Below are 26797 nucleotides of genomic sequence, written 5' to 3'. Positions count from 1 at the left end.
CAGAGACCTTTGCTTCCAAACCTGTGAATCACTAGCAGCATCTAGTGGCCGCAATAAATCAAAGAGATTTTCAGGCTGACTGAGACATGAAATACAGGCAAAACAGTTTTAAACAATGGTTTTCAGCTTATTTACATGATGACCTTGAATTACAGCATCACCAGCATTATAGAGATTCTCTCAGATACTCATGCTAATACTGTAAGCCAAGGAACTCCCTACCTGCATCGATCTGGATTCATCCCCAAGGACAAAACAGGTAGACTGCCATCATCACAGCCTCTGTTACAGTGATCTGAGCACAGCAGCAAGAACCTACATTTCCACAAGGCTGGAGAGCATCAGGAATTTCCCAGAAGCAGCACAGCAAGTTCACATGGCATACAGGAACATAACCTGGGAGACAAGTGCTCACACAGCCCAAGAATAACTTTACACAGCAAGAGAGTACTACAAGCAGCTACACCAGGTCAGAGGGAGGAACAGAACAAAGGGCACAGCAAATGAAGATCAGTTCCTCCCACCCTGCTCCTGTTCTGACAGCTAAAGGCCAGAATGCATGTTACAGCTGGGACAACTACAAAATATAAAATAGATTAAAATTTTAAAAAAGAGAGATGAAGACAGAAATCCCCATGATTCCCAGCTACTGCAGCAACTGCTTTTTACTGTCAAGGAAAAGAAACTAAAGCAAACAGAACATACAGATACTTTTATTGCTCACCTTTTATACAACAGCACACCTTCAGCCATTTTCTTTCACAGCTTTTTGACAATGTTTATGTACACAAAAAACCCAGCAAGAAGCATTATGTGGCTTTCGGTAAAGAAAAAAAACCCAAACATTGGAACACCAAACTCAGCCAGGTTTTGTTTTCTGCAGCAATAATAAAAGGGCTTCCTCCAGGCAGGAACTAATCTTCCCAGGCCGTAGTGCATTTCTTTAAAAAGACAACCCCCAAAACAAATTGCCCTAGATTTGCTGAGCCAGTGGTATTAACTTGCAAATAAAATAAATTTCAGTTTGTCATTTCTTCTAGCTGATTTCAAGTAAAAATTAGGTTTGGAGGAGGAGCAACTTGTTTTGGATGGATGCAGGTCAGTTTGAATTGCTACACCTAACTACAGGCCTACATACACTATCGGTTCACAATTTAGCTTAGTTTGAAATGATCTTTGCAGATTTTGGCGGCGGTCAGTCTTCAGAGTGGAGCAGGTGGGAAAACGTTGTTTAGCAGGAGATAAGGCTACTGAACATGACATCCACAGTAGAGCTCAGATAACACAAAACCCTCATGTGTTAGAGGAGTTCCCTGTGCACACACACATGCTGTAATGCCATCATGACTGAAATGCGAGGTCAGCAAGCTGAAAAGAACACACCAGACTAGTTTAGAATATGAAACTCAACAATGATTTGGGGGAGAAAATGCAGTTCTGCTGTGTACTGTAACAGAAATCTGACAGGTCTTGGTATTCCTCCAAATCAAAACAGAAGGCAAACACAGCAGGCACATGTAGAATAAGTATTTTGTGCAGAGGGAACCAGTCCAACATCCAGAAAGCATGGCTATTAATTAATGTTTAGGGTGCAGGGGGTAGTGACAATGTCTTTCATTCAAACAGGTAGAGGTGGGTGGGGAGGAGAGGTCTACACAAAGTTGTGCTTTGCTCTATGCAAAACATCCCACCCAAAGAGATTCTACCTGCTGTGTACAAACCTTACTAACTCAAGCAGCATTTAAGTCAGGCCTCTGAAACCAGGTTTCTATTATGTGAGCTCTGCTGAAGTGTAAATTTTGAGCAGCCTCAGCTGGTGAAGTGTCTTCCTTGTCCAAAGCCAGATTGATTATATTGATAACCTCCATGCTGGAAGTGCTGCTCAAACTGCCCTCCTTGATTAAAGTTCTGCCCACCTCTGCCCCCCCAGCCACCTCCTTGACCTCGGCCACCGCGACCGCCACGGCCACCCCTCCCTCCTCCACGCCCACCCCCTCGGTCACTGTGGGACCCACCATCTTGGTATCTGTTGTCTTGCTGGTAACCACCACCACCCCCTTGGTAGCCACTTCCAGAATAAGAAGACGACTGGTAGCCACCATAGCCTCCTCCTTGATAGCCACCACCACCATGGTAGCTACCCATTTGAAAACCTGCATCTCTGTAGTTACTCTCCCTGTAGCTGCCATCCTGGTAGCCACCACTTCCACCATCTGTCCAGCCTCCTTGAAGCTTGTTTCCTCTTCCTCCTCTGCCACCATGATCATAACCACCACGTCCTCCTCGTCCCCCTCGATCATGGCTTCCCTGTTCATGACCTCCTCGCCCTCCATATGAGTCATAGCCTCCTCTTCCTCCTCGGTCGTGACCCCCATGGTCGTAACCTCCCCGCCCTCCATAGGAAGAGTCGTAGCCACCTCTTCCTCCTCTGCCGCCGCCTTGCTGCGAGCCACCCTCTGGTCTTTTCTGCCACGGCGGCATCTCTGGAGGTGGAGGTTCAATTTCATTGGGCCTTCCTCCTCTGTCAGGCACTCTGCCCATTAGCACCTGCAAAGGGAAAGGGAACACTGCCATAGGAGTTGTGGCACCTCGCACAAGAGTCACATTTACTGAGACACACAACAGACAGCACTCCAAGGTTTTAACATCCAGTGGCAAATTTTGCGTATTTGAATGTGAGAGACCTCTGTCTCTAGTTAATAAAAGTTAAACAGGGATTATCTAGTACTTGAAGCACTGCTAACATGAAAGTCAGGAGACCTGTGCTTTGTGTTCAAACTGCAGGCACACCACCATGGGCAGCACCAACACAGTCTTTCACTTAACTTGTTATTAGTGCAGAGTGCTAAACTCAAATAAGTACAAGGACAATGCAACACAGTCTCTCTCTCCTAACTAGTTCTCTGAGTTGCTGTAGAAGCCATTGACTTGGCAAATAAAGGGCAAAAATTTCTATTTTTTCAGTGAGAATATGCAGAAGCTTAACAACAGACAGGTGTGAGACAGCACTGATCAGAGTGGAACAAGACTCTAGAGGTCTTGGCTGTCTAAGGATAGTGTGACCTAGAAGTTTAGCAAGGCAAAATGAGACAGGGTATTTGCACTGCTTGAAGTTTTAAAACAATATAACAAAGGAACTTCATGGAAGTAGGCTACTTTGTTATTTAATGCTACTGTCTTGGAAAATATTTAATATTGATAATAGAGGTTAGCTAACAGATAATGCATCAACAGCAGTGCAGTACTGCATTCCTACTAAAACATACATCCAGTCTGATGATAAAGTCAACCTGTCTTACTACTTAATTTCTTACCAACAACACTAAAAAAAGTGCAGAAATTATTTGGGTTGGATGGGCTGTAGACAAGTCAGCATACCACTATTCTCTCCTAAATTAATTAGAACTTTACCTGAAGTCCAGCTGGTACTCAAAAGGTAGAAGAGCATGTACCTATCCCCACAATTTTAAAGCAACAAGTATGATGCTGCATATAGCTACTGAGCTGCAAGTTCAGCACATATATTTTTGTGAACCTATTACTCTTGTAAAAATATAATTTTTGAAACAAGGCAAATTGTTTAGTCTAAGTCATGTTTCTACTATGTCATTATTAGAATGATACATTTACTGATCTATTAATGTACCCAGGGTGATGTAACTCGTGGGATCCTTGCCTTGTGATCCTAGTACATTCTATTTACACAGACCAGAAATACAGTTACTATGTGGGTGTTATTTTAGACATGGTGACACAATCAGGTAGCAGTAGGGTAATGGCTTCAGTAGTTCTGTTAAGACAGAGCAGGCCGACTCCTACTGAACTTAATCCAAGGTATTTCAGCAATTTTTATTGCCCTAAAGAAAAGACACTGTGAACCTCAACAGCTGAAATTGCACTGTCCATAACCCACTGATGCATTATCTGGAAGCTATAAACACCACACTTCTTATCCTTTATTTCCAAATTCCACTTACAATCCTAAAAAAAAAATAGGATTTATTACTACATTCAAGTTTCTTAAATATTCCTGAAAGAACAAGCCATTTGTCACCAAAGGTACCTTATTAATGGCACATGCAGTCTTCTCTCGGATGGACCCGCTGCTCGTTCTCATAATCTTTGACAGATCTTGCCGAGCTGCCAAGAGATTTGCAACGGATATAGTGCACTTAGTAGATAAGAGGGCACGTTTTGGCTGGTAGACTTTAGCCAGTTTTTCTGCTTGACTCTGTTGGAGCAAAGAAAAATGAAACCCAGTCAGTTAAAGCAATGGGACATCTTATTAAAAGAGATCAAAATCAGCACTGAATAACAAGCCACTGCTACAAAAGGAATAAGAAGTTACTATAAAATCAGTGCAAACCACTTTATAACTGAGGATTACTTCAACAGAACTAGCATTTGTCACGTTAATTTCTTAAGTAAATAGGAAACACAGTTCTGACTGAAAAAGACACCAATGAGCTGACAACTTTCACAATATATACATGTATTACTTCCATGCAATCACAGAACAGAAGGGTGCCATATAGTTAAATGAATTACTGCTAGAATCCAGAAGATACTGAAAGCAAAACACATCTGTGTTTGGCCTCCAGACCTCCTTCTGTGCTTTCACCCTGACCTGCACCATTCCAGAAGGGCTAGCATCACCCCATCTCCAACACATATCAGCAGAAAAAGGTCCTGATGACTCTTTTCACTCTTCATCCCAGTCAGCTTCACAAAGACAAGGCACCAAGAAGGACTGGCAAAGCTACTAATGAGATCCTAGACTCAACTTTGCCTTGTATGCAATGTCTCTTCATCTACTGCCTTTCAGCACTAACCATTCCAGCTTTTTTGAACACCTCAAAAGTTTTCCAGCTGAGATACAGGAGAAATCTGTTCTACCATACGAGTTACTACACAAGTTACATCTCTCTTCATACTTCAGAGTATAGTGTGTGATGCACTTAGGATAAACCACATTGCCATCTGAATGCAGATGATGGGAGTGGGGACAGGCAGATAAGGTTTTCCAACATATCTTAACAGTGCAAAAACTTAGGAGCACATTTTAAAATCGTGAAAGCTTATTTTCCATCCAAAGGCAGAAAACTGGAATATGACACTGGCTAAAGTTAGGAGAACCAAAAGTATTCACCAGAGTACTAGTGTGTTTTTCCCTGTAAAGTTTGACTGAGCTCTGAGCACAGTATTTCAGTCTTAAGATACTGTCTTAGGTGAAACCAGAAATTTTAACTTTAAAAAAAAATCCCTAATAATAGACTGCAAGGGCTTTTTTCCCCTGGTGTTTCCTCTATCTGGAGAAGTGTCTAGTTAGTCATACTACTGTATTCTGATACTCTTCAAATTAAAAAAAAAAATATTATCTTGCTAAAAGTTACTGTTAAAACAAACTGTATTGTATGTCTAGAATACTATAGCAACTTTCTCCAAATTTGTATTGTTATCCTTCTAAAAAAATATTTGCATTTTAATAGATATAAATGAATATACACAATTTGTGGGTTTTGTGAAAATATTTTGTGTAGCTAATCAAGTTCAAAATATCTAAGAATTCTTAGGAAAAAAATATAACCGCATAGATAAAGATGCCAAAGCTATAACACAATTTGAAATCCCTGGTTTTTAAACATAATTCACATTTTTACTCATTTTTATTCACTATGAAAACATTTGAACAATACAAGGTTTAACAGAGAGTGCACCAGTAGAAGTCCTACTCAGATAATGAAACAAAATGGGACAGGTTACAGTTTATTATTAAAGTACAGCTGCTTTTTGAAAAAACACTTATCAAGAAAAGCCACTCAATATTCTCAACATTGTATGTGTCCCAGTTTAGCAATAGTAACTCATGTCAGCAGCATATTTAACACCATGTTAGCAGATCTGGTTTTGTCCTAGAAAATAAGTTTTATGTACTAATTTTTAAATCATGTAATTTCTTACTAAGACACAGGAAATGGAAAACCATGTAATTATTTCTAAAAGCAGAATATGTATGTGATACAGGAAAACAGATCTCATGTCAAAGCCACCTCCACAGTTCAAAGATAAAGGAAGCACATAAACCCTGTCTATGAGGTAAGAACAAGCAGTGCCTCAACAGCTTTTCTCATGTGCATTTGTGGAGCTGTGATTGCAGACACACTTTGAGTTAAGGAAATGCTATCGCTGTTGACAGCACAAAGTAAGATAAGGGACGGTCGACAGGAAGATGCTTTTCTACCATCACACAAGACACAGCACTTAATGTTCACATTATGGTACTCTGAACTCAGTTGGATCAGTAATCTCTACTTTTTTCAGTGGCTTTGGTGCATAGTTACACAGTCTGACTTCTCATTTCACAGACTGATTTAAAATCCAACAAATCAGATTTAAGTAAAATATTTTTAATCATCTTCCATTGTCATAAACTTCTCAGAAACTCAAAACAAAATCAGACAACTGTGATTATTTTTGACTCATGAAAGACAAAACAATGATACTTATCATAAAGGGTTACCATCAACCAGGATTTCACTGCAAGTTGTCTGTACCTTAGCTCTATCTGACCAGCCAAAGGATTGCACAGTGACATCCAAACGTTTGACTAACAGTTTTCTTCGGACTTCATATTCGTTGGCTATGGCTTGATTAATTGCTTCAATTTTTTCCTGAAACAAAAAAGTGCAAACATAATCTATGGTTTAAAGTGTTTCTACTTAATAAACTACGTGGATGGAATAGAGCATGACAGAGAGACATGATGAAGGGCTTAAGACTGCAATTATCTACCTTGTCAAACGGACCCAAGAGCCAAGCTATGCCTGCTGATATTATTTTCCTAATGTTATAGCTTCCAAGGCTCATGTTCTCTCTTCTACCATTTCTAACAGCACAAAAACTGCACACACTGCTGAGGCATTCCTCAACATCCACCAGGACAGAGAAGCAAAGCTGAGAAGATACTACAAGAAACAAGCTGAAGCAAGGGTATACGTAACTCCTAAGAAACAGGACGTGCCTTCTTAAAAACTAGTAAGCTTAAGGACAAAGATAGAGCAAAGATAAAGGACTAAAAGTAAGTACAGTACTGTAAGAGGATCTTGATTAAAGCACAATCTGCATACAGGCAAAATAAGAAAGGGCTCTATAGGAAACAGTGAGAAACACCTGGCAGCAGGCAGTGGTTTAGTTAGAGCAGCAGGTGAGATGTGCACCATATGGGAAATAATATACATATTTGAAGAGGCCTGGCTGGAAGGGGGGCAGGAGGGCCCACTTTCAGTCCTAACAATACAAGCACTGAAGGAAGCAGACTGCTGGGAGAAGATGTGCTTCAGCCTTATGCAAGAGAAACAAGAGAGACCTGAAGGCTTGCAACAGCAGCCACAGCCTTGAGCTTGGTGCAGCAGCAATGATTAGCCCAGACACCACGCTCCTAGTACAGCAGGTGACAAGTCACAGCTGAAGAAGATGATGGCTCCACAGCCTGGGTGTACAATGTCCTTCTCAGTTCCTACCTGCATACTCACTGCCTCTTGGAGAGGGTAGGAAGGAAGCAGACTACTCCAAATGAGAAAAAGAGGGGGACATTATGGACAGACTCACAGTTTAGCTAAAAAGAAGCCAAAAACAAGCAGACATAACACTTTCTCAGCAGGACAAGGTCACACAGACAGTGCTGGCAAAGGAAAGAGAGGAAAGTTTAAACTACTGCACAAGCATGCTGGTCAGCACCACCATTGTACATGTCTCATTTTGCCTGCACCTGGACCTAGAGATGAGTCTAAGATCTTACCAGTTGCTGTACATTTATTGCACTAACATATACATTATACTGCAAGAAATTATTTTCTTGTCTTCAGAAAGAAAGAGAAAAACCATTTTGCAACACACAGAATCAAGACCATTACTTTGTATACTTGAAAAAGGGAAATGGGCTCTAATACCTGCAACTACTCACCCAGTGAGCTGGTCCCAGTTGTTTCTTCAATAAAGGTTTTCCAACATGATTAGGTGGAACCTTTGCTAGAGTTTCCTTCAGCTGTTAGGAGACATATAAAAAGATAAGCTTTGGCTAAAAAAAATATTTTTTCAAGATTCAAATTAAAGGACAGGACTGTTGGACAGTGAAAGGCATGACACAGCAACCTCCAATATCAAATTATTTTCTCTGGAACAGAGAGTCAAGCACACTTCTTTTGGAAAGCAACTGTTTTTAGATTTCTGGAAGTCTCAGCTATAATTAATTAAAAATTAAAAGAAGGGACTGTAGAACAGATCTGCAGTAAAAACAAAGACACCATGAGGTACTGTTACTCTTGAAACCAAAAGCTACCCACACTCTCTTTAATCCAGAAAAAAACCCCACATTTGTATCAAAAATCTTACATTAAGATATGTGAAATACAACATGATCCAAAGAAGGACCCCCTCTTTACAAACAAAAGGAGAAAAATCATTAATACGAAATTTTAACTCTAACTTGCATTTTAGGAGTCTGGGCACAACTTAAATTATCTATCCCATCTCAAAATTTCTCAGGACTTCAAGGGGGAAGAAATGGAGCAGCAGTGACAAAAACTTCCAAAGTAGTTTGGGAAGAAAAAAAACCCACCAACTTGTTTATCCCAGCATACCACCTAACACATTCAGTGACCTGGGTTTCCATTGGTACTGACCCAAATTTATTCAAGATTTTAAACCTATGTGCTTTCAAATAGCAGAGGCACTTCATTCACATATCAGCAGTTCTTTTTTTAATGTGATGGATCATTAACAAAGAGAGTCAACTACACAAAGATCCTACTCCAAACTGTACAATATGTGTGAAAAGTTAGCTTGATTTTCACACATTAAATCAGAATATCGTCATTCTAAGACTCACTTTTTAAAAACAAAAACATTGTCATGAATTTTCAAAGTAAAATAAATTTTTCAGTTATTAGTCAGCTTTACTTTCTCATTCTCAAATACTGCTAACATTTGAAGCATTCAGACTGCAAACACCAGTTATATACAATTTCTGCTAAAACTGCCTAATTGTATTTCATTGGACTGTAAGCAAGGCTAAGGAGGAGGGAGGTTTATTTAAGTAATTGAGAGAATATTAATTTAATCTTACTAGACAAAGTAAAAGAGAAGTATGTTAGGAAAACAACAATTCCCAGATTAAAAGGATTTTAATCTACTTTATATTCTGTATTTTTAGAGTCTCTTTCAACAGCAAAGCTTTCTAGCTTTGTCCATTATGAATATTTTCTACCTTTTACATAAAATAGAAGCACAGCATTTCTTATGTGTCTGTGTAGTGTCCACAATAATTCCAAAACTTGAAAACAAACTGCATCCATTCTACACTTTGGACTTCTGATGGAAAACCATCCTCCTCTTCTTCTTAAACAGAGCAAACCAAACTGATATCTTGCATAGAAACAAAACACTATTTTCAGTTTCTTGGTTTTGTTTAAGCAAAATGCAACTAAAAGGTCTGTAACACTCTGAAAATGTTTTGGGGAGCTTTCCAATCACAGAATTGGAAGGGACCCATATCAGTTCTTCTCCCCCATCCTGCAAATTAAGCCACTAAATGCAATTTAAAAGCTTTCTGTCCCTGACCCTTGATCTGTGCACTGAACAGTCCACTCCATTTAATTTCTCTGATTTATAGCAGTTACTCAAAAGTCAATTCATTAAAAAAAAAAAAATCACAACAGCCTGGAGAACACACACATGCAAAGAATAAAAATAAATAGAATCACAAGAACTGATGAAGTCTTAGTGAAAAGGTGTTAAGTTTTACATTAGTTACACCATCTTTTTACCAAAACATCTTTAAAACATTAGGTTCCTATACAAATTTGTTTAGGTGTATTTCTGAAAAACTATTGCTCTTTAACATTCTTCCTGAGGCCTAAGCTGAGCATTTTCTATGCCTTCTGCAATTAGTGATGGCATCAAAACCTAGATCAGTCACCCTGGAAGGCAATGACAGCAGTAGTCCCTGACCTCATGCCTTGGCTGGAAAAAGCCTTTAAAATAACTTTCAAAATTCTGACTCTTTGCAGTAAAGCACATTAACTCTCCTTCACAATTAAAATATTGGAGTTTCACAAGAGGCAAACCTTGCCTAGGTAGCAGAACTATTTTCCATTGAAACAACAGCATCATAAATATTCCAGTTTTTCTTCCTTTGGATCTTACTTTTTTTTCAATTCCGCTGAAGAACTGGAACATGGTTATGTTGGCGGGAGGCTTGGACATGCCTAAAGCAATGCAGATGCCTTTGAGCTCCTGAAAGACTTCACTGCCACCTCCTTCCTGGGCTTTTTTAGGAGGAGCATTCACACACAGCATTCTGGCAGCTTCCAGTTCAGAGATGAGGTATGCTGGGGTAAGAAAAATTAGATTTCACCATCAGATATAGCAGAGTTAAGTTATTTTAAAGCTAGTGAAAACTCAACTTAGAATCAACAAATGTGTAAATGGACTGTTTTAGATAGAGTGAGGGATAGAAATTTTGTAACTACAGAACACTCATATTTACAATTACTGAGTTCAGTGCTAAAAACACAACAGAGGTTTAGTACAACCAATTAAAGCCTGGAAAAAATCTCCACAATTCCAGTAGGTAATCCTAGAGTTCAACAGAGCACAGCTGTTTTCCTTCAGGTTTTGCCCAGCAAAGACAGGAACTAGGAACATGGAAACAAGCAAGGTAAGGGACTGGGATGTGCATTTTAGGGTAAACAAGCAAGCTCTTCTTGAGACTCTAGGAAACAAACAAGGAAATTAGTAGAGAGAAGTGAAATGTTGGATGAATCTCCTCTACTTCCCCATGCAAATGTAGAGTGCAAGAATAATCCCACTGAGAGGTACTACTGAGAATTCATGTTTGCAATAACTTCAGAAATGAAGGCTGTAACTGATGAAATAGAAGACAGAATGGCTGACATTTTCTTCAAGATCAGAACTGTAGGACCCTACCATTACACTGTAACTCCTCTATCAAACAAAGAGAAAATCAAAATCACAGTTTCTGAATATGGTATATACCCAGAGTTTCAGCATCAGGTGTCATTTACAGTGATATAAATTTATAATTATATAAACAGCCTTTGTTTGCAGGTGTCACAGCTTTAAAGTTTGAGGTTTTTTAAATGCAGAGTTTAACAGCACTTTTCTCATTAACCATAGTAAGGGACCATAGCAATGATGTACATAAATGCTTCTAAAAATAAGAAAAACTGATACTACAGACACACTTGTGAGCAGGGAAACAAACCCATGGCTATACAAAATAAACTTATTGTTTATAAAACTGGGACAGATAAAAAGATTAAGAAAAGAACACAGCACTTTAATGATCTTCAGAATTCCTTCTAGATCTCTAGAAGGTCTTCTGCTAAAGATACAGAACTTATAAATAAAAAAAATCTTAAACTATGTAAAGCAGTGAAGCATCCTTTGTAAGTTCTTTCAGCAACACTTTATACAGATTTTTCTTACATTGAATTCTCAATTATTTACACTCTTTCCAGGCCTACTGAAAAAAGAACCTAGCAGGAGAATTTTGTTTCAAAAATTTAGAGATCACACTTAAGCTACCTTCAACCTCCTCTGACAATGACAGAAATTTTTAAGTCTATCTCTAAAACACATGTTCTTTAGAAAGCAAAATTTTTTACATGCCCCTCTGAAGCAGCCTGAAACTCCTGTACTTTGTTTTTGCAGATGCCAGTACCTAACATTGCATTCTAGTGATGCTGTACCTTAAGACAGTCAATCCTAACTATCTGGGTTTATTTGGTGCTTTCCTCTACCAGTAATACTGCTATATCTTCCAAGTGATAAACTGTGCTGCATTTCATTACAGAGGATTATCCTGTTTCTCCTGAGAAAAACTAGTTTTATGGTTCACATACAACAGGATACCTAATAAGTTCACTTAACACAGCTAAAGAAAGCTATGCAACTATGGTGGCACACAAAAAAATAAGGAGCTTGGCACTACTGCAATTTCACATTTGACAGTAAACACAGTATTCCTGCCAGATGGGATACCAGAGCTCAGCTCCAGACCATGGCCTTATATTACCAAAAAGTACATCCCAAAGGACCTCTGGGATAAACTGTGTGTCACAGACAAGCCAAATTTATTGAATGGCTTGACTTACAGAAAACAAACTCAAAGGGAGATTGTTCGAGCTACAAACTATTTTAAATGCAACAACTACCTCACTTCATCTGACTATAAAAAATATTCTGATTAAGCCTAATAATCTTTCTCTTACTGCTGAAATACAAGAACCTACTCTGTAAATAATTTCTTATATCTCAGATGAAGGCAGAACTAAATTTCTGGTTTGAAAAGTTCAAGAATCAGCAGCATCTGAGTAAGTAAAACATTAACTCATCTTGAATTTAAAGTTAGAATAAAATTAGTACTATGGTTTCTAACTCTGAGGCTTGTATTTTTTTTATTATGTGAATTAATATACCATACCTTTTAAAAATTCAAGTACCATTTCTCCTCTAACATTTCATAAGCAGAAAAAGAAAACAATTTAGCTGTTGAGATGCATGGGTGGAAAAGGGAAGCCACCACCATTGCTAATGTTAATTTCCTTTCAATCAGCAGAAAGCAACAGTGAAGCTATTCACTAAGGATGTCGATCAAAAGAACTGGGAGTAGGGATAAAACATTCTCTCTTTCATAACAATTCTGACTGCTTTCACTGTAGGAAAATGCAAGTTTTATTGCACCTTGCAAGTCATCACACTGGGAGCCTCTAAAATTACGATGCGTCTGAGGTTAGTGGTCATTTTTACAACCATTCTAAATTTTGGCAGAAGTCTTCAACTAATTCCCTCTTTGCTGTGCCTTTTGAGAAGTAACAGGACAGGCTTTTTGCTCGTGAATGTGAAAAAGGTTAACTTTCAAGAGTGTCTTCCATCACATACCGGGCACGTATTGACTGGTAAACCCAAAAGTACACAATTCTGATGCTGTAACTTACAGTAGAAATATTTTTAGGTAACTACAGCATAGTACATTGTGGTAAAGAAACCAGTATCTCACTATGTGTAAGAGACAATACTATGAACCTTGCAGAAAACCAGATTTGGTTGAAAGCACCCTTTTAACTTACTAAGCAGCAAGAGACAGTTCTTTTGATTATGAAGGCGTTTTGTCACATCTCCTGACGTTAAAGACGCATATGGACAGTTCATTTCAGACAGCAACCCACTCATTTCCAGCTGAAATTCTTCTGCTTCATTTGGACCTTAGAAAGAAAAGAATAATCATTCATTCACTGCTAATATATATGGGGCTATGATTAGAATTAATTAGCTATTTAAAAAAATAAATCTTTTGTTCAAGTTGCTATTTAATATTAAGAACTATTTTTAATGGAGGTCAAGTGCATTTCTTGGGCTCCTCCAAGACACAGCACAACCTATTTGGAACCATGACATGCTTCATTAATATAAAATTTTGTGTCACTGACAGCTTTTCCAAGCTAAAACAGACAGGCACTGGCAACTTCTACAATGAAAGGAGACATCAAAAATATCATAACTTTTACAGGCATTATTTTAAATATCAGTTATCTCTTTCCATTACAAATGTGTCAGATGGTTATGACAAAGTCATGAATCATAAATATGGCTTATGAGTTCTCCTTTTTATGTATTATTTCTCTCTAAGCTCACATTTGTCAACTGATTTTATTTCATATCAATATCCTTTAAAAATAATTAAGTCATATAGACCAAACATTTGACTGGTATTTCTGTCAAAAATTACTGAAACTAATCAGAATTTGTTAGCTACCAAAAAAAAAAAAAAAAAAAAAAAAAAAAAAGTGATGAGAAGTAACATTTTTTTATCTTTTGGAAAGAGACTTCAACCCTAAATGTCTGATATTCGCAAACTCAAGCCACACAAACTGAAGGTAGGACCTGATGGTACTCCAGCGTTAAACACGTTTCTATCACGGTGTTTAAAAAATTTCAAACAGGTCTTGGAAGACTTCTGGGTTGTATTTTTACACAAAACACAGTATAGGAACCTTATACTACTAGAAGGGGTGAAATAATGTATCATTACACAGAAAGAATGTGAAATACACTCAAAGAAGAAAGAATGAACATGTCAGAAACAGAGAGAAAGCAAAGTAACAGATGCTGAGGTAAAAGGCAGCAACCTTTGGCCACTGAGTAAATACAAAGCAAAGCTCACAAAGGCATTATGAGTTAATATATCAGATATCTAAGAATATGGGTTATCATATCAATTTAACAATTTAATCTGTAGAATGCCATGACAAGAAAATAACTACTTCTTTGAAAGCTAAGGTTTGCTTCCACAACCAAAATGAAAAACAATCTTTTTCAGGCTCCTTCTCAGAGTGCTTTATGAAGAGAGAAAAATTCAAAGCAAGCACAGAGTTAAGGGAACCAACAGCCAAAAGAAAATATAGTTCTGTAGTCATGAGAAAGTTACCTTGAACAGTAGTACTACTTACATCAAAATTATAAACAGAAGCATGGAAATAAAATCACAATCTAATAAAAACTCCACTAGCATTAATGTTTCCCTAAATCTAAGAACTTCAAAAAACAATATGGTTGAAAAATTAAAAGAAAAAGCTGTTTTCAGAAGAAAGACTGTTTGATCACCACTATTATTTCAAACTCTACTGGGCTGTTCATTAAACAAATTTGAGGTGGAAAATATCCCAAATCTGGCAGTGTGCAGACAACACTCCCTGGTACAACAAATACCGCCAGCCCTAATCTCTGTGGCATGCAAGAACACACATTAAGTGCATGTTTGTGCTGCAGTTATGACTACTTACTGTTGGTTGCCTGCACGTTTTCCTCGAGTTTACAGAACAGCCGTAACTCAGATACCAGCCAAGCACAGAGTTTGGTGAATTCAGGGGAACTGGCTCCATGAGAGACTGCCTGAGCCAGAGCTCCGTCGTCTAACAATGGACCTTTGTAACTGAGAAGTAAAACAAAAGCACAGTTTATTAATGTTTGTTGTGACCAATGTCCTTTGATAGATTTATTTTATGCTGTATACATATTGAGAGCCACAACCACAATGTATCTGCAGTGCTGATGTCTCCTGGAGTGGTGACTCCTGGACTGAACTGTAGCAAGAACCACACTGAAAACATCACAGTAAACTCAGAATTTGTGTGCACATTAACTTAACATCAAAGAGACTGTCACAAAATATCATCATCAAAGCTTTCCTCCTCAAGAATGTTACCATGTACAGTGACAACTTCTCTGCCTCCATCTCCTGAAGATATTGCTGACAATAAACCTATCCAGGGCAGCCTCAAAGAATCCTTCCTGAGCTCTACACATCACTTTACAGTATGTTGGATAATTACTGCTGAACAAGTGCATCTTTTCTGTCATTTTCTATCACATATGAAAGGGTTGCCTTACAAAACAAAGCCTCTGATAGAAAAATTACAGAAGTGATCTGCATGACAACACCCTCCCTTGAAAAACCAACCTTTTAAATATACACAGGAAAAATTAATGGAATTGGTTCTTTGCATAAGCAAAATAAGCCAAAAAAACAGACCTAGTGTAAGAAAGCATGAGTTTATAGATTAGATCTTACAAAACATAGTTTTCAGGACATCTGTGTACTGATAATCTCTCAGGAGGAAAATTAATAGTGGGGAGAAGGGCTGCCTTATTAACCAGATAGAAGCAAAAGACAGAGTTTACCTGAGTACTTTAAAAAAAAAAATTTACAATATTATTTTGATATACTGCCCCCAAAAGAGAAAGACATTCAAGAGTGCCCATAGCCAACTGAAATATCTCTTGAAAACTTCCAGGCAAAGTCACCCACTATATCACAACAATCCAACGAGTCCAGGCAACTCTTGGAAAACCTCAGGAATAAAAAAAAATTAAAAAAAATTCTCAAATTGAAATATAATTCTCTTCACTCTGCTCCTGTGTTTAATATCACATACAAAGGATTTGGCCTTCACTGTAGTGGCCTGTTACTTCAGCCAAATAAAATGGAAAAGCCACACTCAAAAATAACTTCTACCTCACAGAGCAGCTTGATTTGTGACACAGTTAATCCACTGGCAGCTGGTGGGAAGCTGTAATCTCATGTATTACAACCCTACTGCATGACCACAGTAGGTTGGGCACTTCAAGAGGTTAATTAGAGCAAGTTTCAGTCCCATCCCACAGACAATTCAGGCCTACATGTGCAGGTCTGGGAACATCTGGGACTCAGAACAGAAGCATCCGGTTACAGATCAAAGCAGAAAGGAAGCAAAGGTAAGCCTTTAGTTTTGGCAGGATTGGGATTTAATTCCCTGCTCAGATTTTCTAGAGGCACCTTTTCTAGAATTTTTCTTTAACAAAAATAACATCTTGAGTGTGTTATTTCTTATGACTTCAGCTACACATCAATCTGGCCAACAATCCAACTTACAGATTCCTAACTGCAAGCAGCTTTTTCCTTCTGTTTGTGCCAATGGCACATGTTCCAGAGCTATGCTCTCTTTTGGTTACATTGTGCTATCCCATCTGTTTGCTTTTTCAACAGTTCAACAAACTGATTTATAAGACAAGAGGCCACCACCCGAACACCTTGAGCACAATTGCAAGAATAAGCAGTTCTCTAACATGCAATGCTAAAAGAAAAAAATCAAGTAATATATTAGAAATACCTTCAGTATATAATTAGAAAAAATAAGTTGAACCATGAAGACCATGGAGCTACTGACAAAGCATAAAGCCTCAAACACCCCAGTCTTTCTAAACACCAAGAATCAGAGGTCCTTTGGACACAGGCAGTAGTCTTCCCAGTTGTAACCAATATTGATGAGGTCTCATGTCTTCCATCTTCCAAATTTTCTTTTTTCACTGCTGTCAATTTTGCTTCCTGTAACTTGGTCATCTACTTTCACTGTTTGCTTTACTTATTTATGCCAAAAATCAACAACAAAAATCTACAACAAAAATCAACACCTTCTGTCTATAATTACACAAATCAAGAGCACAAGTCACAACTCCTTCAAGCCACAAGTACCCTTTTAAATATATGACAGAAAAACGAAGCCAATCACAGTATTTTCACTGTGGCAGAATTGCCTTTTCACACTTCAATCAGAGAAATACCTGCCAAAACAGAAACCTATTTGTCAAGCTTTGCAACCATCATCACTAACTTAGCCTGGAAATACAATCTTTGTTGGAGCATAGTGACTCTAGCAACAAAGTGATTTATGGGAACGGGGCCAGTGTGAGTAAATACAGCCGTTTGCATAGAACCAGCAGCAGAAGTGAAATTGTAGCTGCCTGTCCTCTGAACTCTCAACAGTTTACAGACATTGGAGCTTACAGCAGGACGTGATCTACATGCTCTGCCTTTCATACTTATGCAACCTTTACCAACTTCGACAAAGTAACACGTTTACAAAGGAAAAGTTTCTTGTGCTATATATCACTTTGAAAAATGTAAAGAGGAAAAGTATTTGCTCATTTGCAAGTTTTTTCCTTTTACTTTCCTCCCCTCCCCTAACTATGAAGCCTTATAGTTTTTTTCTTGTCTGACATATCTCTTTATCCCCTCCCACCCTCTCCTGAGCTAGGGCCGCTGTGCAGAACAGAGGAGCAACTGACCAGACGGCATCCAAGAAGCAAGGCGATCAGCTCGCAGGGAGGAGTGACACGCTCGCCAAGGCCGTGCAGCTAAAAGCTGCCCCGTCTGGCCCCCGGCAGCAGCAGCAGCAGCGCCGCTCTGGGGGCGGCTCTGACGAAAAGGGACCATTGCAGGCGCTGCCTGAGCCGCGGCCCTCGGAGCGACAGCGGCCCCGCCCGAGGCGCAGCGTCCCGTGCCGGGGCCGCCCTCAGCCCCGCACCCCCACCCCGGACACGTACCCCAGGTCCTCCAGCGACTCCAGCACATCGTTCTCCAGGAGCTCGAATTCCATCCTGCGGCGGGGCACGAGGGGAGGACCTGCGCGACAACGGGACTCAGCGCCAACAGTACTCGCAGTCCCACCGCCCGCCATTCCCCCCCTCTCCAGCCCATCCCGGCCTCGTGGGGGAGGCTCAACGCTCACCCCTTGTCCTGCGGTGAGGGAGAGCCCCCGGCGCCGCAGCGCCTCTCCCCGTGCCGCCCATGCCCGCCCTCCTCCCCGAGCCCCGCGGCCCCACGCACCGCGCTCGCAGCTGCGCCGCCGACTGCCGGGTTGGCATCTCAGGGCGGGGAGCGCGGCGCCGCAGGCCCCCGGCCCCACACTTCACCCGGCTTCTTCAGGGCCGCCCGCCCCGCTGCCTGACCGGCGCCGCCTCCGTCCACGGCGGTCTCCGCCTATCCGCCGAGCGGAGAGCCATTGCAAAACTGGGACACGGGTGTGACGCCGGACAACGGGCCGTTTTTGCGGGAGAGAAGCCCGGGACGAGCCAAGGATTTCACTTTAGTGTTCAGGCGCCAGCACGGGCAGACCCGGAAGAAAGGCTCCTCCCTCCCAGCCGCGCAGCCCGCGCAGGAATGTGCTGCGGAGAGCGGCGTCGCGGCAACGGGGAGGGGGGAGGGAGGACGGGGCGGCGGAAGGGTCAAACCGCGCCACGGAGCGAGAGCGCGTCCCCACCCTGCAGGAGCGCGTCCCCACCCTGCAGGACCCCGCACCGTGGCCAGGACCACAAATCCCGGCATGCCTTGCGCGTGTCGTGATGCTTCGCGGTGGGCACCGAATAAAAGTAATACAATTGATAATTTGAAATCGTTTCAGTTCAATTACTAAATGGAATCCGCGGGTCTTGTTTGTCCCTTTGTTCCGTGGCGGGCGGCGCGAGCTGCAGCGGTGCCCCGGTCGGGACGTGGCGTTTGGGGATGCTGCAGGCAGCGCTGGGCTGTGCTGGCCGCGAAACTCCTCCAGTCGACGCTCTGGCGGCTCTTTAAAAAAATATTTTAAATACCGGGGGTATTTAAAGGGAGGGGTGTAACAGCGTTCACTTTTTCCAGTTGCTAAATTGCTTCACGTTGTGTAGTGGTTAGTACAGTGTAGCCACAGCTCGCTTCAATTTTTTTTTTTAAAGAAAAGTGATCGAGTCTTCTGGCAAGCTGCCTTATCACTGCTGGGCTGCTGGGTGAGAATTACCTGATTTTCTTTTAATCCATCCGGTTTTGATTCAAACCATCTCAGGTGCTGTGCCTGGGAGCCTTGCCTGGGTGGATAGGCTAAACTGGAGATCTGAGAGATTATGATTTTCCCCACAAATTCTGAACAAACTTCCCCACAGATGCTGAAAGCTTGTGATCTTTTTCTTGTTTGGTTCTTGGGGGTTCTGCTTGGTTTTTGTTTTGCTGTTTTGTTTTAGAGTTTGGTGGGTTTTTTTATTTTTTACGTAATGGTTGGGCTCACCTTTCTTGCACAGGTGCAAGTGTACAAGACTGGGCAGTACATCCAGTCTGACCCTGCTCAGTTGCTGCTGCTGCTTGTGGTCAAGATAATGTTTAGCCCTTATTTCTGAACCTTCTTGTTTTTTCTTGCCCTAAATAAAGGGTTTAAAAGCATTCACAGGAGCAAGCAGTATATGAAACAATTAATTTTGTCCCATGGACACTGTTGCTGTCTCCACTCCCGAATCTGCACAGGTTGAGAAGCGAGGATTTTGTGCTGATTTCATGAGGACATTTGCTGTCATCTACATTTACTGCTCAGATAAGCATTGGCACAGAAGGGTGGTATTCATCTTGGCACTCAGCTGATGACATCTGCCTTCTGAAACAAAGAAATGTATTTCTCTCTTGGGCTCAGTTGTGCCAACACTGCAGGGTAGGGACAATTTGGAAGGCACCTTCTCCAGTTTCACTCAGTTCCATAACTGTTTTAATGTCCCTTCTGTGCTGTGACAACGAGCAGTTTCTTGAAAAACATTAGGATCTTGTGGCTGGGGATCCTAACCTGGAACAGGCAGCTACAATTTTCTCCTGGGAACAGGGATGAGAGATTTGCTTTGTCATTGTGCCTGAATCAGTCGTGATTTTTTCTTTTCTTACCAACATAGGTTTTTACATCATGTAAATTCTGGAGGCATGGGAGGTGTGAATGACCACTTGTGCAGCATCCTGGCCCCCCCAGAAGAAATTAATTTTGACACTGGAAAGTTTTTGTTTGGAGTACAAGTGTTTCTTAAACAAAATAATATTGTCCTGAGCAGTTTGCTGTTGCACAATGCGATCCAGAGCTCTGCAGATGGGTTACTTCTGAAAGCAGCAGCCACTTGGGCTTTTGGCTCAGGAAAGGGCCGTAGATTTCCCTGGGCTGCACAAGGCTCTGCAGATTTGCAAACCTGCAGAACTGAGCTCAACTCTCCTTGGGTTTGTCTGTCCCTGGGGCAGGTTTGTTACAGCTCCTTCCCTCCCCACCCTCACTGCCAGAGCTGTAGGGCTGGGAGTTCAGTGTGTCCCTCAGGCAGCTTGACTGCAAGGTCCTGGCTGGAGCCATACAAGACTCCCTACTCTGGGTCACCTCTGGAAAATGTAGTACTGATTTCTCCTAAGGGAAGAAGCAAACCAGCCCAGACTGCTGCTGTCCTCTTTGTGGGACTCCTGTAAACCTTCCTGGCCCCTTAAGCCCTGGAGGGATGTTGTGAATATTGGCCAGGTGCTCCCAGGCTGTTGCATACAGGTTAAGGAATTTGGCTGCCCATGCATGGGCTGATGCTCTGCAGCCCAAATATATTTATTCTGAGAGGTGTGAGGAGCTCCACTGCTTGGATGCCTGTTGTCATTAAACAAAGACAATTGGTTTCCTGTGTACTTGCCTTTTGTGATTGATTGGTTTTGGTGTTTGAGATGCTGTGAGCTCTGACTGAAGATAAATTACTTCCTTCTGTGCATATTCTCTCACAGCTAATATTAATAAAGGAATCCTGTAGCCCGTCCTTCAGCTTTGCACCAGAATAAACTGTCAACAGTGTGGAGAAGACTTGTAGAACTTGCATAGGTCACTGAAGACACACCCTGATGGTTTAAACCTCACTTCTATAGAAAGCTAGCCAAAGACAACAACTTTAAGGCAGGCTTTATTTCATTACAGACAAATTATTTCCACAGGCTTTACACCACCCCACCTCAGGTCTTGCCTGCTGGCTCAGTGGTTGTCAAAAATCCCATGACAGAGGCATGAAATATGAAATCTGTCCTTGTAAAACAGCATGAAATACACATGAGTGTTACTAGGTGCAGAGTGGTAAAGTGCTGCTAAGCACTTTGGTATCAAAGTCGATTTTTTTACTAATTTCTCTGAGGATGCTGCAGTTTTTGCAGTGACTGGCTGCAACAGAATCCAGCCACTGTGCTGCACCTAAAAGCCCACTGTCTGCTAGACATACAGCTGCATTTGCCAGGCATGAAGGAATGTCAGTTCTGGCTCAGAGCATGCTCTGGTTAGCCAGATGCCTGCTGGTAGAACTGAATCAAACCAGATCAGGAAAGATCAAGAGCACAGCTATGACAAACGACACTTCCCCTACTATTGACCCAGCTTCTGACTACTTTCAGCTCTCTGGACTTTTGCTTACTGCTGTGCCATCAGATTCTGCCTAGGAGGATGAGATGAGAGGGTTCCAGGGCCAGCTGACAGGTGGACTGCCCAAGGCTGGTCACTGAGTGGATCCACAGTCTGTGGGTACCAGCAAACTGAGTGGGGCAGTGAGCCTTGAGGTCTTGCCATGATCAGGTCTCTGCAGCTGGTGGGAACAAGGATCCAGGGCTGGCTACTGGATAAATGAGCATCTCTCCTGTTACTAAGGAGGCCCATGTTGTATGTCTTCTCTGTATGTTCCACTGCAGACCTTCATTCCAGAGAGGGGAGAAGGATTATGGTATTGGTCCTGTTTCCATTTGCAGAAGTACTGCTTTCTGGTTTTTATGTGTTTATCTGTGTAACTGGCCATGTGCACACACAGAGATGTGTTTGTATGCTTACTGGGAGTACACATGTATCCTTGATGCTCCCTGGACCTGGTGAGACAAAGATGCAGGCAGCTTCACTTCTGTTGGGCTACTAACTGTACAGATCATGTTCCTGAATATTTTCTGGAGCAGCCAGATCTCTGCCGCTGTGATGCTTTGATTAGGATTAAAGTACAGGCCATCCCTTCTAGGCAGGCTGTTTGAATCCACCCTTGGATTACACTTCTGTTAGACAAAGGGAGTCAGTGTTATGGTAATTTGTTTTTCAGTCAGCCTCTTCAGTAGCAATTAAGGAAGGAGAACCTATAACACAACAAGCTAAGAGCTGACAATAGTTCAAGATTATACTGATGGGTATGACTGTGTGAAGTTTGTGTGGTGAAAACAAGAATTTCTAAAATGTTCTTCCCTGAGCAGCAGCAAACTAGTTTGTGGGGTTTTATCATATATAAAGCAGGATGAGCCTATCTACACACTGTAAAGCAATCTCTCACACATTATTGTCAAGAATGATCAACAACTATGATGAATCTTTGGGGGAAAAAATAAGCACAGGCTGTCTTTATTCTTTTACATGGCTGGCAGCTGCTGTCAGAACATTTCTGTTGGTGAAACACAGCACCACTTCCCTTGAGATGAAATACTTGTGACAAGAGTTAACAAGGCACTTCTGTGAACACATGACAAAGTTTATGTGAATAATTTAACAGGGTAGCTGAGTTTAAAAATAGCTGCAAGATTCCAAATTAAGTATAGAGACAGGCTTTAAAAAGCCTTTTTCTCTCCTTTCTGCAGCTCTTCCAAGGGATACAGAAAAGCCTGTAAAGGCTCTGTGATTCTAGAAGCTTCAGAATCCAGTGCACTCTCTTGCCACTATTAACACCTCACAGTAGCTTGCACTTTAAAAATCCTCTTAAGAGAACAATTTTTAAACAAACAACACTCAGGAATCAGTATAATTTCATACAAGTTTAATGTTTGTTTTTGAAGTAACACTATTTAATCGAGAGAAAGGAATCCACACATACATAGTCTTCTTGGATGCTGGCAAAAGAGCTTAAATTAGAGACATGCCCATGACCAGCAGGTTTAACCAATAAGAATATAGAGAAAGCCTCACTGATGAATCACTTAAGAAATAACAAAAAGAATGAGCCCTCCTACCAAAGAGAGGGGCAAAATACACCATCTCAATCATGCAAATCTGCACTCACCTTCTCAGAACAGGTATCCAGAAGTCTGGCAATTCCACATAACATTGTCTTAACTCCTGTGGAAAGCAATCAAGAGTGGCAAAGACAAAGACTTGCTACAGCAAACTATGTTCATCCTAAAATCCCTGGAGCATCCCTGGTGGGTTTGACTGTTACAATCCCAAATCTTAGACCCTTTTAATTGTTTCCCTCTGCTCTGCATCAAAACCTTTCAATAGCTAAACAGCTATTCTGGAAGGAATTTGTCAAGCTGTTAGGCTTGTTAGACTTAATGGACAATTGGCCACTTGCAAAAGCAGTGGGTGTTTTGCTGACAATGTGCATGGTCAGCCCAGGTGCAGAGGGGGCTACAGCTGGGGTTTCAGTCAGATGAGGGAGAAGGCCAATAAAAAGACCCTTTGGAAGTGGGAGCACTCACATATTCACAGGCCTGAAGGTGTTCAACCCTCCCAACAGGCATAACTGGCTAAACTACACTGTCCTGAGAGGCAGCTGTCATGTCTTAGGTGTCATAAACCACAAAGACCCCCAAAGTGCCCTCAAACTAATTTATGAAGCCTTTCACCTATCCTTTCCCTCTTTTTTCTTTTCTTTAAACATTTTCTTACATGTATTTTTATGCTTCTGTATTGTTATATTTCTACAGATAATAATCAAACCATCTACTTACCTTCTACCCTTTGCAACCAAATTCTTCTGAAATAAACCTGGCATATATATATATCTATTTATAAACACTGGCCATTTAGTGTCATTTCTCTCTGATCCAGCCCAAGGGGTTACTATTACTATTATCATTATTATTATTATTAACAAGAACCTCAGTTACCCCCCTTCAGGGACGGGTCGTAACACAAGCATAACACAAAATGAAAACAGCTGTCAATGAACACACTGTGAATACAGACAGTTCACTAGGAGAAGGGAGTTGTAAGAAGCAGGATAACTAAAGGCCATGTATTTGATGCTTCAGTCTAGGATGTTAACCATATAAAGCATAAGGTTTCATCTTACAAACCTGAAATAAACCTTTAAGCTTTTCTTGCATTCTGAAGCACAAATTCAACTCTTGGAGACATAATTACACATCATTTTCTGTCTTGGATGATCTCTCTTGTGTAAACTTTGAAGCAGCTTGAGGAAGGTTGTCTATGCCTGTATCTTGTATCAAATGCCACACAGATCAAATGTGAATGATGGAAGACTATAGCAATGCAAAGATCAGATTTTTTTTTTCAGCCAAACAGACTGAATCCATTGCATGATTTCATTGCACTGAATACACAAAATAGAAGTGTGAATTACTTCTGTAACCCTAGCTTGGACACAATACAGACACTGATTTTGAGCCATTCTCTCACCTTGGTAAAGCAACAGAACAGGTGAAACTAACTAGCAGAGGACATGAAATTTAAATAGTACCTGGAAAGCACCATATTAAATGGGTTTAATTGCATTAAGCCTTCAGTTCTTAAGAGAAAATGCAGTGACTGATATTCCTTCGCTAATGGACTTCTTTTTCCCCACTAATCAAGCATGTCTAAACACCCATCTTGCAGGTACCTAGCTACAAGACTCCTCTCATCTAATTACTGGCATTTGCATTTAATTCCTGTTTTTTTTCATCTCTGGCAGGATATGAATACAGCTTAATGTGAGGTCTCAAATGAAGACCATCCCTATAATTTCTTTACCAGATAGCTATTACGGGGCTTTTCATCCATCACAGCTACCGTGGCTCCTAAAATATTATTTTGTTTCTACATTAATCTGAAGTTTGTAACCAAATTAAACACAGTGGTAGCACAAATGGCTTGTAGTATTTCAGTGCTGCTTAGGTCATGGCTCAAACTCCCCCTCAAAAGCAGCTTCTTGAAGAAAAATTGTATTTGATTAAGAATGAAAACATTACCTTGTGTGCTCTGTCTGTAAAACGAAGAGTCTTCAGTCAGGCTGCTGGGAAAGGGAATACTGCTTGCCTTGAAGCAGCTCTGATGTAGGTTTTATTTCCTGGAGGTGTTCAACTATTCTCCACCACCTGCCCAACCAATTCTAATGGCTCTGCTCTCTGCACCCCCAACTGATGGACAGATTCATGGGAATGGTAAGAGAAGCTTGACTCATTTTACCAGAGCCCAGAACTGCTAACATACGGTAATCAGCCTGCTCATCCCACACAAGCAACAGCCCAAGAAGAGGTGGAGGTGGGATCAGAAAAAAAACCCAGAAATTAATTCCAACTGTGGAGCCTTGGATTTCTGCTCTAAGGCAGAATATAACAGTCTGCAGCTGTGTTATTCTGCTCAAGTTGGTTATAAACATGAATACATCCATATTGTCTGAGAACAGTTGACAGAAAGGATAGTCTAGCAACCATAACTTGCATCTCTCTCTACATGCCAGACAGAAGCAGAGGAGTCAAGCAAAATAATTTTTATGGCTTCTTTATACTCCCACACTGCTGGCACGTAGGCTGATAGCACATAACTGTGCAGCAGGCACAAAAGGACTGAGCTCTGTCTCAGAGAATGATTTTGGTCCCTTTAACCTTTTGTAACGTTCTGAGAGAATAATAAACCAACACAGCATTACATCAGGAACCACATGAAAACCTGTCCCAAGTGATTTCTCTGGCCCTCTGCATTATTGAAAGTTTTGTCATACTTTGGGGTGCACTGGTTTGGTGGAAGGTTGTGGATTTTTTTTAAAAAACTTCTGCTGCAATTGTCACTAACTTTCATAGGTGTTTCTAATAACTGTTAGAGGTCTACCAGGATAAATAAAAAAAAACCTGACCTTTGCCTACATTCCCTAGTTTCCAAGAGAAAATTTAAGCTCTTTGTGGAGCTTCTCTTAGATAAGAATTAGGCATTTATTTCTACCCTTGGCAAAAATCAAGGAATCGAAAAACCATGAAGATTAGAAAAGACTTCTAAGATCATTGAGTCCAACCATTAACCCAGCACCGTTGTGTTCACCACTGACCCATGTCCTCAAGTGCCACACCCACATGTCTTTTGAACACTTCCAGGGATGATTATACTGGAAAATCTCTTCCAAATGCCAGAGCTTATATCTTAATCTACTTATACCTTGTACCGCTAGGGTACAAACGCATTTGGAAAAAATTCACTAACAGAATGATGGTTGCTACATTTCTTTCCTGCTCACATGCTACTTAAAATTCTAAAACAAACAATCCTCCCAAAAGCCTATCTACTGCTTAGTTAAACCTTAGTCAAAGACAAGATTCCAGCAAGTTAGAAGCAAGGTTTACTTACCCAACAGACTATTCCAGGAAAAATTACTGTGTTTTGCCTGAAACATTTGAAGGTTTTTTCTCCTTTCCCAACATTCAAAGAGACTGGAAGAAGTATTCAAAACCCACCAGCCCTTCAAACTGATAGGACGACCACAGCTTCTCTGTGTCTCTTCTCCCACTGCTTCTTAATCAAACTTGGTTTTGCAACAAACTTTATCCAGGAGAAAGAATGTGCCAGCCTCCATCACGACAAACTAGAGGTTACAGCATCAAATGAAGACTCAAGAGTTAATATATTGTTCTTTGGATTTTGTGCCTGGTTTGAAGTCG

At 40.8% G+C, this 26797-nt stretch overlaps 1 protein-coding gene across 1 annotated transcript; it reads right to left on the bottom strand.

The window, feature by feature from the left end:
• Window positions 1-697: 697 nt before the first annotated feature.
• On the bottom strand, window positions 698-18561 carry FAM98A (family with sequence similarity 98 member A). Its single transcript, XM_079333434.1, has 9 exons — window positions 18227-18561; window positions 17944-18022; window positions 14865-15013; window positions 13152-13286; window positions 10204-10388; window positions 7964-8044; window positions 6555-6671; window positions 4064-4231; window positions 698-2547 (listed from the first exon to the last, which is right to left on the bottom strand). The coding sequence occupies exons 2-9, from the start codon at window positions 17994-17996 to the stop codon at window positions 1810-1812; spliced, it is 1626 nt and encodes a 541-aa protein (XP_079189560.1). The 5' UTR covers window positions 17997-18022; window positions 18227-18561; the 3' UTR covers window positions 698-1809.
• Window positions 18562-26797: the final 8236 nt, after the last annotated feature.

The sequence above is a fragment of the Erithacus rubecula genome (genome assembly GCF_903797595.1).
Source record: "Erithacus rubecula genome assembly, chromosome: 2".
Classification (NCBI taxonomy): Eukaryota; Metazoa; Chordata; class Aves; order Passeriformes; family Muscicapidae; genus Erithacus; species Erithacus rubecula.
The sequence above is the reverse complement of the archived record's forward strand: the minus strand, read 5'-3'. Positions and strand labels throughout refer to the sequence as shown.